The sequence below is a fragment of the Lissotriton helveticus genome, chromosome 8 (assembly GCF_964261635.1).
Source record: "Lissotriton helveticus chromosome 8, aLisHel1.1, whole genome shotgun sequence".
Lineage (NCBI taxonomy): Eukaryota > Metazoa > Chordata > Amphibia > Caudata > Salamandridae > Lissotriton > Lissotriton helveticus.
This window is the reverse complement of record NC_136069.1, coordinates 1,582,665,881-1,582,686,631: the sequence shown is the minus strand read 5'-3', so window position 1 is coordinate 1,582,686,631 and position 20,751 is coordinate 1,582,665,881. Positions and strand designations below refer to the sequence as shown.

Below are 20,751 nucleotides of genomic sequence, written 5' to 3'. Positions count from 1 at the left end.
TAATAGTAAAGTTGGGACTCCTAACTTTACTACGACTAAACTGGAATAACATCCTAAACTTACTACTTTTGGTATTCACTGAAGGAATTCAGTAGGAGTAAAGTAAGGAGTACTAACTTTACTACTACCAAATGCCTTCTGTGAATACCAAAAGTAGTTAGTTTAGGATTTTATCTCAGATTAGTTCTCTGAATCGGCTCCTACTCTCAGCAACACAGCCAGTTGTCCGGCTTCCATTTTTAAATTTTAGGCGGAGACAGGATTATGATTTATGCAGTACTACTTTGCCTCGTATGCCTGTGAGCGGTAGGTAATACCAAATGGTTTTCCAGATACATATCTACCTGCAAGAAACAGGTAGAATATGAGCCAGTAAAAAGGCTTGGAATTATGGCTTTCACTCTAGAAATCAGTGCTACAAAGCCAGTTTCCATATGTAAGTCTCCACTCCATAGGGCCCTACAGCAAAGCATCTAGTAACCACCGACACCGATGCCCCTGGCTTAATATATACCATGAGTTGTATTTATTACAGCAACATACTAGACCACTGCTCATTGGGAGCTTATTGAAACTGAGCGATCACTGCAAATGTAAGAAGGCTATTTAATTAGCATTTAACCTTTCTGTGAAAAAAAGTAGATGCAGTTTAATAAAGATGATGCATTTTGAACATGGCTCGATTCTGAAACTGTTTCTACCGCTGCACAAAATTGGTTGCATATGCAACACGTCTGGTGATTGTATACACATAAGCCTTACACTAAATTTTTGCAGAGGTTGTACATGGGACTAGCAGATAAAGAAGCATGTATGTCCTTCGTTAACAAACACAAGTGCATGCACCCGCTCACATCCTGCTCTTCCCTTACCATGCATTAGGTTAGGCTTGGCTCAGCAGAAGGCAGAATTTATATGGGGAAACCACTTCTATTTGCCTGGAGGGGTATTTATGGGCATGTACCTCGAAATGGGTATTTCCGCCATTGTGGGTTGAGATCTGCAGGCCAGTCTATCATCCCAGGTAGCTCAATGGAGCCAGTGCATAATTGGGCATGCATCAATTGTCTCTTGCATATTGAGGCCTGGCCTGCACAGCATTTGCAAGGGTGCCTACACCCTCCACACTCTGGATGCCCCACATGTACATACAAGACTTGGGCACTGGTTGAAGCATATCACAATACTCAGTTGCACAAAATGTCCATAAGAGATGTGCTAATTGTCTGTAGTGCATAAGGGTAATTGTGTATCATTGTAAAATAATACATTTGATGGGGCTGATTCATAGAAGTAATTACAGATATGAGAAGGAGTAAGGTAGGAGTACTCTTTTAAGTACTCATATGATTTTGTGAATCAGTCACAAAGAAGGCACATTTCTTTCAAGTTCTACTAATTTTATATGAATATTCCCTGAAAATATTCCCAGTGTGTTCACATTTCGAACTCTTTGGGACCATTCGACAAAGGCTTATGAGAGCCCATAAAAGAGTACTAGAGGAGTACTATTGTACATACTCCAAAATACCTTTGTGAACAGGCCCCAACATTACCATTTAATAAAAGAGAGTTACGAGGCGCGTGGCGACGGCAAAACAAGATGGGTGGCTGGTAGAGGAGCTCCACGATACCAAGGAAATGCTGGAGCCGAAGGGCTTTCTTCTCCTAACGGTGCGGGGATATAAATATATATTCCCTCGTTGAAAGTGATGTGGAGCGCTGAGGCAAGTTTTTTAGACCTCAAACGGTCTTTTTGGACACAATTTTCTTCTTTTTCTTCTGCCTCTGTCGCCACACACTGCGGCCGCCATTTTGTGTGCCTGATTCTTGCACTTTCCACCGAAGACGGCGTGACGAGAATGGACCTGTAGTCGGTGGTTTTTGCCCATTGATGCCCTCTACACCATTATTAATGCTATTTTACATTGATAATGTATAATGTGCCTTCACCTTCTCCTCATATACTATTAGAGCTACTTCTCTTGCATCTTCAGAGAGTTCCTCATTTGGCTTTTTAGTACAACTAGCCATATAATAGTTTGCAAGGACTCTGATTCTTCTGTCTTGAGAGAAGATTTTTTTTGCTTTGCTTTCTCTCTGAGGTCCTACAAACATCTTGAACATGGAGCACATACATCCAAACAAGCCCCAAGGGGCTGCTGGTTCAAATACTGGTGGTCGCAAAGACTCGGTCGGCAATACCAACAAACGAGTTAAAAAAGATCTGTCCTCCCCAACAAAATCACCTCTTCCTTTGACTTCGGAAGACATTATGGACGAATTACCCAATGTTTGACATTTTATTACGGATACCACCAAAACACTTCAAAGAATTGAGGAGAAATAGTCTGTTTAGAGTCTAGGCTTTCTGAAGTAGAACAAAAGATTAGTGACGCACAAGATGTTGTTGCCAAAGTGGACGTTCTTGCTCGAGAGGTAGGGCAACTGAAGAAAACAACAGAAGACATTGAAAATTGTAACAGGCGCAACAACCTATGAGTTTTGGGAATTCCAGAAGGCTCAGAAGGCTCAGATATCATCTCCTTTTTGAAGATTCACGTCCCTCAGTTTGTTGGTTTACCGAAATCTATTGACCTCAATATTCAAAGGGCACATAGGATTGGCCCCCAGAATGCATCATCCTCAAACAAACCATGGGGAATCATTGCATATTTTGTATTATATTCTGATCTCAATGCAACCCTCAATGCAGCTAAGCAGCATAAACAGATGTTATGGTCCGGTCACAAAATCTTCTGCACTCAAGATATCTCTTAGCCTACTGCCAATTGCCGAAAAGAGTTTCTTGACCTTAGGCCATCGCTGAGAGCCTGCTATGGTCTTATCAATCCATGTTTCTTCAAAGTAATGTACAAGGACAGAACTAAGACTCTGCGGAACTCAGAAAGTTTATCCACATTCACAAGGGAGAAGCTATAGAACTGAGCAAATCTTAAATGTTTTCTTACATGTTCTCTCTTTTGTTTCACAGGTTTCCCCTCAATATCTTATTCAATGCTGAAGTCCTTACCTGCATTGTCTATGCTTCACTCCATTGCGCTGTCTTCCCCAATATTTGGTAAGTTTCCTTCCATTGTGTTGCTTATGTTCATGTTTTTAGATTACAGTTTTCTCATTTTTTGTTGTCATTAATTTGTTTCTCCTCTGTGTCCCTCTCTGGGCAGTCTCTGTCCCATTTCGACCCCCCTCCTACATTAATGTTTTTTTTTGTGTGTGAATATTATGAATAAAGTCTTTTGGATTTTTGTCATCTTCTCTGTGGTTACCTATCAAAGGAGACAGTGTTCTCCTTTTGTTTCTCCTTCCTATCTCCTCCTTCCCTTCTTTTATTTCTGCTTTTTCCTTGCTTCTATACCTCTAATTTTATTTCAGCTTCTCTTTATCTCTATGCTTTCGTTTTTCTGGTTTATTTTTATTCTCTATCTGGCATGTGTTATTGTGTTCATCAGGCTATCTGTTTTATTTTCCTTTCCTTTTTTAGTTCTGGTCTTTCCATATTTTCTGACCTTGATCTGTTTTTCTCTCTTTTGGATTTACTTCCATTGAGTTCTTGTATTGTTTAAGGACACTCTGCCTTTTGCTACTTATTTACTAAAATTCTTTTAAGTTTCATGTAATTATGTGTTTGATTTTGAATAAGAACCTCCACTCAGTGAAATACGTATTATTTCATGAAATGTTAACGGTATCGTAACCCAGTAAAAAACGTGTATTATCCCATCTTGCTAAATTGAAATGTCACGTAGTGTTATTGCAAGAAACACACCTTAAAGAGCAAGAGTTGTCCTCATTGTGCAAATTATGGGTTGGCGATGTTTCTTGTTCCTCAGCAGTTAATAACAAGAAAGGTGTAGTAATTCTATTTCATAACTCACTAAATGTTCTTTTGCAAACTGGGTCAAAGACAGTAATGATAGATGGCTTTTATTCAATGCTGAAGTCAACAATACTCCATTCTCTATTTGTAATGTATATGGCCCCAACAGTATTGATTTAGTATTCTGGAATGATTTCTCCACCCTCCTTTCTTATCATGCCACTGAAAACTTAATTTTGGGAGGCGCTTGGAATCAACCAATGAACCCTTTTAAAGATCGGAAATCCTAAACGAAATGTATTTCTAATAAGATGCAGAAGACTTTTCACAAAGCTATTTCATCTAGAGGGTTACTGGACGCATGGAGAATTTCCCACCCTCATGTTTTAGAATGTTCCTTCTTCTCTCCTGTTCAAAGGTCTCATTCATGATTAGATTATATATTTATTACGTAATCATCTCTTCAATTCATGACTAATGTGGAGATTGGATCCCTTCTCATCTCTGATCATGCCCCGTCATATTGGATATGGAATATCACACATCCACACCTACCTCACGTAAATAGCGTTGTAACAATGCCCTTTTGTTCGACACGAAATTTGTTGAACAATATGCATAATTTTTGCAGAATTATTTACATAATAATCTCTCCTCTGTATCACAATTTAATTTTATTTGGGATGCTTTTAAAGCCACTGCTAGAGGAATCATAATAGACTATGTCTTCCAGAAGAAAAAGAAGTCCCTTACTGTGGTAACATTAATTTTAAAACAAATCAAGGCTGTAAAACAAAACTATTTACCACAAATTGTCCTGATGCCTTGCACAACCAAATGAAATACAATAAACAATCTTGGGATAATGCCTGTAATAATCTTCTTAAATTTAACGCTAAAATGCATGGTGGCCGGAACAAGGCCGGCAAATTCCTAGCGAATAATCTTAAAATTAAAAAACAAAAGTCCAAAATCGTTGCCATCACATAGCACAGGATGCAGACATATTACAGATACTAAGATTCTTGAGTGTTTGACTGAGTATTATACTTCTCTCTACAGTCCAGAGTCAACCTCCTCTGATGTTAAAATTGATTCACTCTTTCAATCCATACCTAAACCTTTCTATAAGCACATTGATCCTACATCACTTGATAGTCCAATATCAGAACAAGAAATTACAAATGCTATTAATCAACTCCCAAGGACAAAACACAAGGTCCAAATTGTTTTACTGTACATTATTTCTTTATTTCAAGCAATTTTGGTCCCTCAGCTGTTAGTCCTCATCAATCACTTTCTGGCCTCCAGTAAAATGCAGGGTTCTTTCACTCAAGCATTGCTGTGTTTGATTCCCCAAAAAGATAAGGACCCCTCGTATTGCAAAAATTACAGACCTATTTCCCTAATTATATTTAATACGGACTGTAAGATCTTCACCAAATTATTAGCCTTAGTATCAATCAGGTGAACCCAGATCTAATTAATATTTATAAATTAGGGTTCATGAAGGGTCGTTCCATTGCAGACAACTCCAGGACTTTCCTCAATATTATCCATTTAGCCTCCAAGGTGGATTCACCAGTTGCTGCCATCACTTTAGATGCTGCAAAAGCATTCAACAGAATACATTGGGAATTCATTTTTGGAGCACTGAAATGGCACAGCTTTAGCCCCCCATTCTTAGATACATCCAGATGTTGTATTCTGCTCCCTCCACTTCCATTTGGGTGAACAAACAGAAGTCTAAATACTTTCCACTCCACAGAGGAACCCGACAAGGATGCCTTTATCCCCATTGCTATTTATGCTCGCCCTTGAACCCTTTTTGGTAAAAAGTCGCAGTTCTCCACACTATACTGGATTCCAATTTAAACATACAGATATTAAGTTTACTGCATATACAGACGATATTTTATTGTACCTCTCCAACCCCACTACCTCTTTTCTGACGTTTTTCTCTTTGATAAAAAATGATTTTCTGATCTCTGCTTACAAACTTAATATTGAAAATTACAAGGTTATGCCATTGAATAAACATTGCTTTTCCCATATGTTTTCAGATAAAGGGTTCACATGGAACTCCAAGAGTATTAAATGCTTGGGTATCCTTTATACTAATAGTATCAAAGAAATCATTAAAATCATCCTCTCAGACATACTTAAAAAACTTTTGGCACTTATTGACAGTTGGTCACCACTATTTTTGTATTGGTGGGGTTGGCTAGCCATGATTAAAATGATCCTGCTCCCAATTATTAACTTTTATCCCTCCATGCTCCCAGTCACTCTCCCACTCTCTCTCTTTAATATTATTAATCGCTCCCTAACTAAATTCCTATGGAATAATTGTAAGACTAGGATATCACTTAGTCGATTTCAGCAGCCAAAAGAATTAGGAGGGGTTAATTTCCCTAATCTTAGACGTTATCACTCTTCATTCACCCTGAAACAAGTTTGGATCGTTTGATCAGATTCCTCACACACACCTTCAATGGCCGGGACCTCATTAGAACAATCCCAATATGCACTATTCTCTTTTAATGCACGCTCTCTTTTATGCCAGCCCCTCAGACATGTCTTATTGCCAACTTTCATGCACTCTACTGTAGTTGCAACATCTTTGTTTAAGGTTCATATTTCTCACTCGGACATCTTTGCACACACTCCTGTTTGGTACAACAAATACTTAAAGAATAAAAACAGAGCTATATTCTGGAAAGAATGGATCGATAAAGGAATTATTACATTTGAGCACCTGATGGTCGAGGGGCGTCCTATGGACCTAATGGGGATCCAAGAGAAGTATTCCATATCTCTCTCACATGCTCATCATTACTCTCATGTCAGATCATCTATTATTCAACTACATTCCCAGAACTCTTCCTTAACCCCGCACAATCAGACACCCGTGCTCTCGCTAGATTTTTCTTCTTAATTTAAGACATCATAGATATATTGCATTCAAGCAGCGGTAGCAAAGTCTGGAGCCGGAGGGTGGGTTGGGGGGGGGGGGAGAGCCTCGGCCCGATTCCTTATCGGCCAACCTAAAAAATAAAGTCAGAAGACATCAGCAGTGTCGCGATGGAGTCCTCTGACCGGCGGCGGAAAGGAAGTCAGGAAGCGACGATGAGCATGGAGCAGGGCTCAAGGAAAGGGAAGGAATAGAGATATGGTCGAGCAGAGTGGAGCAATGGCTCCTGCCTCCGGGCTCCGGCATTGCTCTGTGCCGAAAAATGCTCATCTCGGCAAAACCGAGGCGCTCACCCCTGCAGCTCTGCCAGTGGTAGAGCACTGATGGTCCATGTCGGAGGCGTGCAAAGGGGATGGCACATACACCGGCAGCCCCGCCATTGATACACGAGCTCACAGGGAAATATCTGGGAATGGAAGGCAAAGACCAGGACCCACGTTATCTGCGGGAAATTTCGGCGTGGGGGACCACATCCAAGTCAAAGGGAGAGCTAGAAGCACCAGGATTGTAGAGACACAAGCTCGCAGGGTGATCACTGGGAGTGCAGGGCGAAGATCGGGGAGTCGCCCACAAGCACACAATCCCATCTTGGAACCCAGGTCTCAGAGCATGGGGGGGAGGATCTCAACCTGTTGAGCCCCAAGCCTCCCTTCAAAATCCAAGGAGTTCCGGACTCCGATCAGAGAAGGGAAGGCTTATATGCGGACCGGAGCACAGTCTCAAAGCCCCCGGAGCCCTGCGCAAAGATCCAGAAAGGAGTATCAGGGACTGAGCCGAGCCCAGGTCAGCAGCAGCAGGAGGAGGCCTCCATCTCCCCAGGACCATAAATACACCCACTTAGTCTCGTGAGCTCCGGCCAGGTGCAGACTCCGGGTCGGAGGAGCAAAGAACAGCAAGGGGGCAGTTGAGCCAGAGGTCGTGGCAACAAAGCACCTCATCCGTACTGGAAAAGCCCCGACTCTGCTTCATCCACGATTCAGCAATGGTCATTGTAGAGGCGTTGGAGTCGCCAGCAGGATTCAGGTAGAGTTTAACCTTCTGATTATCCTTTGAAGTTGCAGCTTATCTAAACGAGTTTGAGCTATTGTTATTGCATTGTAGTCCTTTTATTTTGGGTTTTAAAACATTAATAAAAGACATTGTCATTTACAAAGGCATTAGCTTAAACTCGGGTAAATGCAACACCGAACTCTCTAGAAGACAGAGCCTGACATTTGACCTCTGTCTTTCAACACACAGCAAATGTCACAAGATCAGAACAACATTTAAAACCAGAGAGCTGAGCTGCCTTGTAGGCTTCGATCTAAAAGGGATGTCCCACACTTACTAGAAATGCTGAGAACTGCTTTCCGGGACTGCATCCATAGATAAGTAACCCATGTTTAAAGAAATTGTGGAGAATGCACCGTTTTACATCATATTTTAAAACTTTTATTTTTGCATTTTTAGGATGGGTGTGAAAAGCACCCCCGTCAATATGAGGGGCTCACTCGGTAGCTAAAAAGGTAATAAAGTATTATTATGAAAGTTCGTTCGAAAATGTAAAAGAATAAAAAATAAAAAAAAACACCCAACTAAAAGAAATTGGAATGCTTTGATAATTGAACTCTGGATATTTTGCTTTGAAATAGGCTCTAGAACCACTTTTTGATGCGTAATACATTCAGGACAGATTAACCAAAGATTCGGAAGAGCATGCATAAAGTGCCTTGCACTCGCATCACCATCTTAAATCCGCACTAGCGTTGTGGCGGTATGGACTCTGTGTCACCCTCGGGCCTCGGGAGGGGTGGAGAGGGTCTTGTGGTTGGAGGTGAAAGGTCACCATATGGTCAGCCTGTGAGCGAAACATATAGTAGTGCTCATGGACACTTTTTATGAACGTGTCCCAAATCATTTTTAAACAAAAGGGGGGCTTTTCTATTTGCAATCTGGATGTTTTGAATATCCCCCCTTCTGCACAGGACTTCAAGCAGGGAATGTAACCCCCACCCAGTGTTCGTGGGGCTCTGCATCTTGTCAGCCTGAAATTTTTCTACGCCATCTCATATGGTGCGTATATCTTGCGTTAGCCAAGGCCGCAATGGCAGACTTATATCTATATTACTGTGAGTTGGAAATGGCAGAGCCCTGGGTTTCTTCATAACAGCTGATAGGTCTGAGAGTGGGGTCTGCGTTGGGTGAAAGGAGTACCACACTGAGCTAATACCCCATGCGAGAGACCGGTAAGTGTGTGATACTCTTAGTAATGTTATTGCCACACGGGGTGGGCAGTGAAGGGGCTGTGCACTCACCTGCTGTGGCGGGGTCTCACAGACCATAAACTCCACACAGCTCTGGGGCCCTCCAATGCCTGCAAGGACCTCACCCCCCGCCCCAGCTCCGTAGGGCCCCCAAAGCACTCCTCTTCACACGGTCCTGCACACACCTTTCCACGCGGTCCCGGGATCCCTCAAAAACTCTGATCCACGGTCTCGGAGTCTCTCTGGTGTCCCGGCCCTCCACACGGCCTGATGATGACACCATGAAGACAGGGCCAAGTTCAGGGCAGCACCTAGAGGAGAGCGTTAGGGCACCAGGGGTCTACGGTGGCCGTGCTGTGCGTGGAGAGATATTGGACAAGTCAATTACAATCCCTCAGTCAAGAGACCACACCCAGTGTCCCCATCACCCCTGGAGTTTCCAAGGTTAAGGTGTGGGGAGGGGGGCAGGCTGCCTGGACATTGGAATCAATACCCCTAGCAGGGCAGCACCCCTGAAGGCACATGAGGGAGGCTGCACCGAGCATGCGAGCCAGGTCGTGGCCGCAGTGACGTCACGACCCGTGTCCCCCACACAGTAACCGTCCCTGGAGTTTCCAAGTTTAAGGAGGGGGAGTGGGAGAGGGGGGAGCAGGCCGCCTGGACATTGGCAGCGCTCCCAAGAATCAAACATGTCCTGGCGTTTTTTCTTTTGAATAGAAAACAGAAAATGAGGACATTTCCAGCCAAAGTGTTCCACCTTTTTTGGATCCATTTCACAGGGGAACAAAAAAAGACTAGCCTGCAGCTTCCATGCGACGGCCACAGTCCCGTGCTCACCCACTCAGCGTGGAAGTGCAGCTCATCGGCGCGAGCCCAGATTGCCTGTATGCGCTCGTGCCGCACCAGCGCCGTCATCAAGTTCTGCAGCAGGTCCAGGCACGAGCTGGGTCCCTGCCCCATGCGGCGATCTACGCGGCTATGGAAAATCACTAGAGCAAGAAACAGCGGCATGGCACCCGGAATCGGTGCGTTGGGTGAGAGTAAAAGTGGCTGATTGTCAATGTGTCCAGGGCTGCAGAATAGAGGTGAATGATGCCACCAGAAGAGAACTGTGACACTGCTGCTTCTGCCGTCGAGTAGTGGGGGTGGGATCAGGGGGTGTTATCTGAGTCCGGGGACGTAGCAGTGCAGGAAGGCACACAGCGCTTCTGATACAAAGGAAGGGGCTCTTGCTTGCGAAAGTGAAAGCGTGGGAGAGCGCGAGAAGAGACACGCGCGTTCACAGCCCATGTATCTAAAACCGCGCGGTCACAGCCATTGTCTCCAATCTGTTTGCAAGCTCGTGCACCTCTCCTGTCCCACTTCGCTAAACTACCCGGCGACAATAAGTCTCGCTTACGCAAGCATCACATGGCGCTGCATCAGTAGCGAGACCTAAAAAGATTAGTGGCGTTGCATAGCAGTGTGCTTCATCTAGAAAAACAATGGAGTGTGGGGTTTAAGCAGGGATTTTCACAAAATTGTGATCCTAAGCCCCGGAGCTTCGGTGTGGAGCTCCAGCTCGGCGGCCATCTTAGTTAGTTAGTTTAATTAGTTAGATGGTCCTTATCTGTTTATGGTTCAACTTATTTCTTTATCTCACTTCTTTTATTTCAATCTCTATAATGGTACTATTTGACCTCTTTTTGTTTCATACTGATGTTTTACTTTGTATATTATCTCAATAAAGCATTCTAAACACACAAAAAAAGAGAGTTACAGATTTTTTTGACATTTTGACAATCCTGGAACCTTGTTTTACCTTCCAACCGGCACATGTCCTGGAGCATAAAATGTCTGTGTTGGACATCCAAGGAAAAAGATGGGGAGGGCTATGGCGATGCACAGGGCCAGCACAATGGCACACATGGCTCCACACTGCTTAAGAGACATCTGGAACTTCTTTATGACTGCCCCTCCAACAACGATTCCTGCCATGGCTGTAGGAATGTGTATAGCACCTGAGAAGAGCAACCACAAGACAGGTGTAATTGTATAGTGTTTCAATCGGAGGAGCGGCACATATAAACAAGAAGTGATGTTTCATTGCAGTACTCCCTGTTATGTTATATGGAGTTATTCCTGGGTTTCCCTGCTGGGAAACCTGTTTTTATTTCCTTAGGACTGGAGTTTGTGAATGAACTAACATTATCCAGGTTTCCAACTCACTCTATAGTAAACCCCATAAGAGTTTACGGATACAGAAGGGTATTATGCACAACAGGGAATAAGAGACAAACTCTGCTATGTAAAGGATGTATCTTGCCTCTCACTCTCGGACCAGGTATCACTGTCCAACCAAGTAATGACATCGAAGTCCCTGCCCACAAATAGACCAACATACCGATGATCTACTTCTGCTTAGTGTTTGCTAACAGCACTGGAACATTGCCTGAAGGCCGGCTCTGACACCAGGGTGCTGGAAGACCCCAGCATAGCCAGGGGAGGTCCACAGCCATCTTCAGCCAAGCAGAGCCATTTTCACAAGCGATAGAGATGAGCATTAAATGGGAATTAATGACAACTACTATTCACTTAAACAAAGGGTGGAAACATTTAAAATTGTCTGCAGCTTGTGCTGCAGTGGTTTTCAAGTAGCCTCATCCGCTTCAAGTGTTTAATTACAACATTTCAGTGAGACACTCGACAATTACCAAACAAGTCTGGGGCATTTGCCTAGCAGTTTATGCCCCACAAAAACGAGAGTATCAAGGAGGGAAGCTGCTGTTCTCGAAAGAGCTAGAGGCTTAGGGCTCCTGTCACTTAATGGGAGGTTTCCAGATGATATATCTGCTAACCCTATGCATTTGTCTACATTCAGGAACACCATTCTTGACTATACATTAGTCAACCTGAATATAGTGTCGCTTATAATCAATTTTAAAATTGAACCAAGATCTGAAAGTGACCACCACCACCATCCTGAAGACACTCAACTAGATGTCAAAGCGTTACTCCCTAAAGATGTCAAGTGGCTGTCCCAAGTACTCAGCAAAATCCAAATGTGACATATCATCATCTATAACTAAATATGCTCCAAATATGATATCTACTTATCTGTCCCTCCATCTTATAAACTCCTGCACAAAACTGGTTTAAAGAGGTAGAAGTATTGGGAAGTAACCTGAACATTGTACAATGCACCCAATTCATGGGCATCATACCTGATAGGCATCTGACCCTAGAGTATCACAGAAACAAACTACCCAACAAAGCTCAATTCTACCTTAGCTTGCTTTGAAATTAAAGATAGTGATTCCAGACAAAGAGTTTAAACAGACAATTTGGGCCCTCATACTGGAAAACAGCCTTTACTACGCAACCGTTACAACGCATGCCATTACATCGCATGGTGTTACAACGAAAAAGGTGTACAGCAGTGGGTAGAAGGTGTTGGATTTAACTCCAACACCTTCCCTACTGTTGCACACATTGGAGTTGGAATAGAAAATAAACCTATTCCAACCTCCAGCGCTCCCCCGACTGAAAGACGATGTAAAAGTTGCCGTTGCAATGGCATGCGATGTTTATTTGTATATTTTTATGTATTTATAAAGCGCAAACCATCGCTCCGAAAGGAGCATCCTGGCGCTAACTATAGAGTGTGCAAAAGATCAGAAACAGAAAGGAACCTAAATGAAGGACATCACACAATCGTCAGAAAGGGAATAAATCCATGTTTTAAGTTGTTTTCTAAATTGGTTTTCATGGGTTATAAATCTGAGGTGACCGGGAATAGAATTCCATGCTTTCCCTGCTAAAAAAGACAAACACTTGCCTCCTTTGGTCTTGAGTTTGAATTTTAGTGGCTTGATCAGATTCTGACCTGAAGATCTTAAGGACCTTCCAGGAATGTAGTGAGGAAATCGTTTGATAAGATAATTCGGGCCAATGCCATTGAATGCACGGAATGCTATTATTAAGATTTTAAACAATATTCTTTTAGGGAGTGGTAACCAATGAAGGGTTTTAAGAGCTGCTGAGGCAGATGATCTCCTGGGTAGCTTGAGAACCAGTCTGGCCGCTGCGTGTTGCACGCCTTGGAGTTTTCTGAGTGTGTTTTTCTTTTTTACCCCTGCCATCAGCCCATTACAATAGTCAAGACGTGCAAGAATTAAGGCCACTGCCACTGCCTTTCTTGAGTCTATAGGAAGAAAGTTGAAGAACTTTTTCAGTGACTTAATGATATTAAAGCAGCTTCCTGCGACATTCCTGACATGTTGGTCAAAAGATAATTCGGCGTCGAATAGAACGCCAATGTTCCTCGCTGATGTAACTGCTTGTGGTGGATCAGGCCACCATTTAATAGGACAGAAATGGCGGTACTACCCATGGGTAGGATTTCCGTCTTACTGGTGTTACATTTAAGGTGGTTTTGCTCCATCGAGCTGAAGACATCTTTTAAACACTTCTTGAAATTCAGCTCAGCATTGGTAGAATTGTTCTCCAAGGGAACAATCAACTGAGTGTCATCGGCATATGATGTTACTAATATGCCGTATGACTCAATTAAAGAGATGAGAGGGACCATATATATTGAACAATAAGGGGCTCAATATTGAACCTTGGGGGACTCCAGAATTTACCTTCTTCTCTTTAGAGAGGACGGTGCCCAGGGAGATGGTCTGGGACAGGTCTGTCAGGAAGGAAATTATCCAATCCAATGCGACATCCGTGATTCCTATATCCCTAAGTCTATTGATCAATATAGAGTGGGAGATGGTATCGAACGCCGCCGTAAGATCTAGTAGGATTAGGACGGCGTTCTTTCCCTGATCTTGCAATAGCTTTATTGAATCAGTGAGTTCAATCAGGGCAGATTCCATGGAATGTTATGAACGGAAGCCCGATTGCTGAGGATGAAGAATGTGATGTGTGTCAACATAATTTTTTAATTCTTTATGGACCATGTGTTCCGTGATCTTGCCCAGAACGGGAAGGAGTGAAATCGGGCGTAAATTAGCAAGGTCAATAGGGGATTTGTTCATGAGGGGGTCTCACGATAGCGGGCTTCCATTCGCTCGGCACAACACCTGTGCTCAGGGAAGCATTAACAATCTCGTTTATGATCGGGTTGACAACCTCAATTAATTGATGGAGGATTCTGGGTGGACATGAATCTGATGGTGCACCCGATTTACATGACATAATTGCATCCTGTGTCTGAGGGAGCGTGACCGGGGTGAAAGATCTAAGATTGACTTTCAGGTTCTTACCACAGTCCAATGGAGTGGCAGACAAGGCATGACAAGGAGCTTGGAAATCCTTTTTTATCAGTAAGATTTTTTCTTCAAAGAAGTCCGCTATCTGATTGCAGAATTCTAAGGACGAAGGGATTTCTGCTTGTAGCACTCTGGGATGAGTAAAAGACTTGACAATGGCGAATAGCTTTTTTTGCTTTTGCTTGGCTGTATTAATAGCGTTGGTATAGTAGGTCTTTTTAGCTAATTTGATCGCCGCGAGATACATTTTTCTCTGCTGAACATACAAGCTTCTATCTGTTGAGTCATAGTTTATTCGCCAGCTACGTTCCTTTTTCCTGCACAATAGGTGAGCTTTTGCTAGTTCAGCTGTAAACCAAGGGGCATTAATCTTCCCTTTTTTCCCTTTGCCTTGAGGGCGATTCTGTGGAATTCTATCTTTGATCTCCTGGCGCATCCATGTATGAAAATGTTTGGAGCCCTGGGTAGCATCGCCAAGCATGGTTGGGATAGGTGAAGTAACAATGGGATTAAGCTTCAAGTTAGCCTCAACTCGCGTCCAATTAACATGGTTCCCTAAATTGTGAGTTAGTTTGGCTAGAGATTGGGGTTGTGTGAGCTTAATAAGAAATGGGACCAAAAAGTTGTCTAACCAAATCTGTGGAACAGGGGGCTGCGTTTCTAAGAGGGGAAAATTAGTACATATTCCGTCCAAAGTGTGACCTGTGTCCACCATGAGGTTCACTACCCTCTCATCAATTTTGAACTCAGCTTTAAAAGGATTCTCTCTTCGATCTTTGCATGAACATACAGTGTCAGACAAAATTAATATCTTGTTCTTTTCACGTCTCACATCAGTACAGTCATTAATTACAGTCACCCGTGAACCGTTTGAACTGTTTTTGTTTTTACACATCTTTGCAAAGTGTCCCGTTTTCCCACAACGTAGACACTCTTTATTATTTGCAAAGCAAAACTTAGCATCTGAAGAATGTGAAAAACTCCCACACCTCGAACACACTTTCTGACTATTCCTACTACCTGAGGTTTGTTGAATATTCTTCTTCTGAAGAATATAGCCCTTTTTTCTTACTATAGCAATCGCCATAGCTTCATCATCACTATTGTCACTAGTCATACTCTTATTGGAAACTTCTGCCACTTTAGTTTCCAAGCCACTCTTCTGCAACTCTCTCATACATTTCTCACTCTCTTCTACTACTTTAGCCAATTCTATCGCAACTTTCAATGTTGGATTTTTTGCCGCCCATAATCGTTCTTGGACTTTTCTGTTATTGGCTTGAACAATCAGTTGGTCTCTTATAAGTTCATCCGCCATTTGGCCGAAGTTGCATTTCACTGATAGTTCGCGTAGACGCGCAACAAACTCATCAATGCTCTCTTCCGCTAACTGTTTGTTCTTGTAGAATTTGTATCTCTGTAAGACAAGGTTTTCTTCCTTACCGAATCTGGTTTCAAGTCTTTCTACCGCCTCCTTAAATTCATCTAAATCTGCTTGTGACCCAGAAGGTAATACTTGTGGTAAGTATTTAAACAGACGTTGTCCTTCTTTACCTAATGTCGTCATCAAGAGAGCTTTCTTGCGCTTAGGTGAGAAATCCTCCCCGTCTAAAGCTTGGATATAGTTGTTAAACATTATTATCCAGTCTTCCCACATTATGGGTGGATTCCCTGGTTCGCACAAGAATTGTGGTGGTAGTGCTACATTAATTGCTTGAGCCATTGAATTGAAACGTAAGGTACTATTGTGTAGTAGCAAGAAACAGTTGTTATACAAGCACGTTATAATTTTTCTTTTCACAGAGAACAGAAACAGTCTGTATATATTTATCTTTTCACTCAATTTAAACGCTTACTCCACTTTATTATTCTGAAGATCCGCCAAATAATGACGTTCCAGGTAGTCCGCAGTGATAATCCGCTGCACCACGGTGTTTCCGACAGTCTGATGTGAAGATCTCCGCGAAGCGCGTTGCTTAGCAACCACTGACAACAGGCAGAAAAATTATTCAAAATGGCCGATTTACGTCAGTTACGTCTGACGTCTGTTGTCACACGCGCATGAACGTGTGCGTCTCTGGCATGCGCATGAGGACAATGCGTACAGTGTCAGAGAAACGCAGTTGTGCGTTTCAGTGTGCGCTTTAGCATACGCTCCAGTAGTGCGCGTAAGAGATGCGCAACTCACCCAGTCACGTCGTGCGCTTCAGCGTGCGCTCCAGCAGTGCGTGTGCGCGACTCACCACATCTCGTCACGAAAGACGTTGGAGGGTGTGACGTCACCTTCGTCGGCACATAGAGGAAACCTCGTATTCTCCCAAAATTCACGATCGGTTCCACTGCAATTAACGCCAATACGCTGAAGGCTCCTCTCGGTCTGCTTACCACGCGGGTTCGTGAGGAATCGGTGCTGCCGTTCTGTAATTCCTTAATTAGCTGCAATCTTCAACAGGAAGCTATGGCCAGATGTCTTTTAAGTCCAAGTCGCCAAATGTTGTAGATTTGATGTATAACTCCACAGACTGGATGTTGCAGGAACAGCTTTATTGCAGCACAGAACAGGTAAGCCCAATCCTCCCCTGGCCAGAGCTCCAACTGCCAACAGGGCAACGGAGAATTCCAGAACAAAGAACATTACAGAGATCTAGAGTGTTAGCTCAGTAGATGAGCTAAGCACTGTACAACAGTGACCTGATTGATGAGTGGGCAGTGTGACTATTTGAAGAAGGTCGAAAATCTTCAAAGTTTGGAGGAAATTCAGAACTTGTGCGTCAGCTGTAGATTCTAAGTGTAAATTAAAATCACCCAAAAGTGTGAAGTGTGGATAGCGGACTAAAAATTGTCCCAAAGAGTCACTTAGTGAGTCTAGAAATGCCGAGGGGTTACCTGGAGGGCGATAAATCAGTCCGCCAGAGAATGAAGATGAATCATTTAGCTTGATGGAAAAACCCAAACCTTCCATGCCTTGTAGGGGACCTAAAGTAAAAGTGTGGCATTTTGTAATGGCATGAGTGGTAACGTCACATATTCGCAGGTGTCCGAAAATATGTTTCTCTATACCATTCTGCATTACATGAGATGTCAATAGAGGTTTTCCAAAAGCAGAGTTTTTTTGCTGAGAACATTTATGCAAAGCAATAATTACTATATAATCCAAATTCTCCTCATGGAAAGCTTTGTTTTTACCCAGTATTCTTTTAATTGCAGAATCATATTTTGATCTTGGCATGCTACACGCTCTATTCACATTGCCATAACAGATCTATACTGCAGTCGATGCTGTAGGAATTATATGTTCCTGCTGCTAACAAATTTTCCACATAACTATGGATTTAAATGACGTACTACCTGATCCACCATATGCCGTATCATTTTAAAACTAAAAAAAGTCCTAGCTCAAACACATACAAAAATACTTAAAAACCCTATGTGCTGTCACACAGTGGCAGCAACGTTTTACAAAGACTAACTTGTCATCTTGCAGTTACCCATTACTGCATCCAGATGTTAAACTGTTACAAATCAGGGGGAATCTGTGCCTATCCACCATTAATGGGTAGTTAAATGATGAAACATCAAAATAATACTGTTAGACTGTGGTACATTAACCCGCAATATGTACCACTTATTGCCACATAATTTAGTGAACCCTGATGGATAATTTGGACCTCCATTGTTGAATAATTCCAGTGGCCCCGGCTGTAGTTAATCTGCATATTATACCGTTGCTTGGATTGCCACCAGATTGTACAGATGGCAATTCAGCTTGATTCTTTCATGGCAAGACACTGAGGCAGTAACTTTCTACAATGTTTTGTTCATCTTACCCATTATCAGATTAGCCATCGACGCTGTGATAGAGAACTGCCTCTCCATATATTTGGCCATAAATACCATTATACCAGCCACCATTGCAGATAGCATCACCTGAGCCAAAATCACCAGCAGAAAGACAGGTTTCTTTAGGTTTTTCACTAAAACCTTGGGGAAGACTAAAGAAAAAAAACAGAACAAACATGAGCAACTTATCTATAGAAATGTATACAGGTACTTCATATGAAAATTATGACGCTCATGCCAATAACATATTCAATGCAAAATCTTAATTTCCTTTAGTGCTAAGAACAATGAGCTCTCTGCTATTTTTCATGCAATGTAAACACTCAAGCTAGGTTGCAAATTTGAAAATGGTATTTCAATGAGATTACTTCTATTTCTCTCTGCCTTTGAAACATGAATCCCAAATCAAAAACATCCTCCTTGTCTGGTTATGTGTAGGTCCTCTGTCCCGAAGTGGCTGGGTGGTTGACAAAGGAAATGAGACTGTTCAGGTAGTTGGGACCTGAGTTGTATACTGCCTTGAATGTGTGGGTGAAGAGTTTGATTTTAATGCATTTCTGTATCGGGTGCCAATATATTTCCTTGAGGTGTGGTATGGTGTGAGTTCTGTGTGGGAGGTTAGGGATACGTCTGGCTGCCGAGTTGGATGGTTTGAAAGTTTTCTAGTCAGCTGCTTGATGATCCCGATGTGAAGGGTGTTGGTGCACCTTGCCCTCCTTGCAGGGTCACCCCCAGACTTTTTGCCTTTTTTCCTCCACTTCTTGCTGAATTACGATTGTTTTTACTTAGAACTCTGTGCACTATATCACTGCTAACCAGTGTCAACATGCTTGTCCTCTCTCCTTTTAACATGGTTTAGTTGATTTATACCCAACTGATATATTTCATTTACTTGTGAGATCCTTGTAGAGTGTATAACATATATCCAGATCCTGTAAATAAAATAAACGCTATTAGTGCACCTGGAACACTTATTGTGCCAGCCACTTACGTAGCCCCTTAGAACATGCCCCAGGCCTTACATTGCAGCCTGAATACAGCTTTAAGCTGCCATGTCAACTTAGCATCAAAACCCCCTTGCCAAGTCTTAAACTCCCCTTTTGTTACATATAAGTCACCCCTGTGAAAATAAAAGGTTGAACATGTACTTCTAAGTCTTATATGTCCTGGTAGTGAAAAACTCCTACATTCATTTTTCACTACAGTGAGTCCTACACCTCCCATTGAATAAAATAACATTGGGGGTTCCTTATGACATTTAATAAGCTGTATTACCCAATTAGGACCAGGTAGATGTTTCATGTTTGGTGTCTATGAAATTGTGATGATAAATCCTCCTTAATGGTAAAGTCTGATTTGTCATTACTAGTTAGAAAATGGCACTTTTAGAAAGTTTCCATTTTCCTACCCTTAACCTTTTTAGGTTTATATCTGTTTTATTTATTTTCAGAAGCAATCAATAACAAGCATTTACAATGCAACGGTTTCGCCTTTTGAAAAGTTAGAGCTATTGGCATTGTAAATGACAAAATCTTCATTTATGTGTTGGTTTTGAATGCAGATAAATAAATGGCATTGTCACTTACATTGGCAATAGCTTAATCTCTCGCAAATGTGAGACCTATGGTACTCTACTGGACGAGCTCAGCAGGCAGCAATTACTTGCAGACGAGTTCTATAACACAACAGCGCTGTAAATGACAAGCGTTATTATCGCGGGCGGTTGTGGTACGCATTTTATCCAGTCAAGAACGGTTTGCTTTTGTATAAATAAAACAAACAAAGCCGTTGTAATTGTGTAGCAGATCTAAGCTACCAGACAGGACGTACTGGGAGAATAAACTTTCAAATAGTTTGAAACTTTTGCATGCCGTTGGCGCAAAGACAGCCAGCCCATCTGCAGATATGTTGTGTCTGTCGCGTTGTGTGCAACTGGAAATGACATGGCATGGATGTAACTTCTGCAGCAAGTATTCAAATCTCAATATATGTATGGATTATTCAGACATACAGAGAGGGGAGGCTGAGACTTACACCGAGTATATATAGCTATATAGGCGCATACACCTATAGATCTGAGTGGTAACCTATGTGCCCCATTAGCTAGTCAAACATCTCATTTATTTCCTGACTCGCGTCTCTCTATGATAATCGAGTCAATTTTAAAGGGTTCTGGCACGACAAAGACATTAGCAATAAATACTTTGCGGCTACATTCGCCCCCTTGCCATGCAACCTGCTCGATCGAGATTAAGGAAAGGGAATTTCTAATGTTTTCCCCATGGAGGAAAAAAGCACAGGAGAAGTTACACGATTTATACTCTAGCAGAGAATTCTTCCACTAGGGAGAAATTCTGCGTGTGCCCATTGTACACGTGTTGTCACACCTGGGAATATGAAACCAAGATATATTTTAGAGAATACTCCTTGAATAGCCTAAAAAAAAATCAGAAACAGGCTGAAAATATGAGAATCGTTCTCAGTTGGTACATTTCCAACTTGTTTCCCAAATCAATCAAATGAATAAAATCGAATATCAGAATAATCTATATGGCAAGAAACTGAGCGATGTAATGGAAATAAAAACGAGGG

At 42.3% G+C, this 20,751-nt stretch overlaps 1 protein-coding gene across 2 annotated transcripts in view; it reads right to left on the bottom strand.

The window, feature by feature from the left end:
- Positions 1–20,751, bottom strand: part of LOC144773527 (solute carrier organic anion transporter family member 2B1-like) — a 477,218-nt gene that overhangs the window by 160,594 nt on the left and 295,873 nt on the right. For both annotated transcript variants that reach the window (XM_078658588.1, XM_078658589.1), the window contains exons 9-10: positions 18,147–18,311; positions 10,860–11,058 (exon numbers count right to left, since the gene is read on the bottom strand). In XM_078658588.1, the coding sequence (XP_078514714.1) occupies positions 10,860–11,058; positions 18,147–18,311 (364 nt within the window). The remainder of the gene's footprint in view (positions 1–10,859; positions 11,059–18,146; positions 18,312–20,751) is intronic.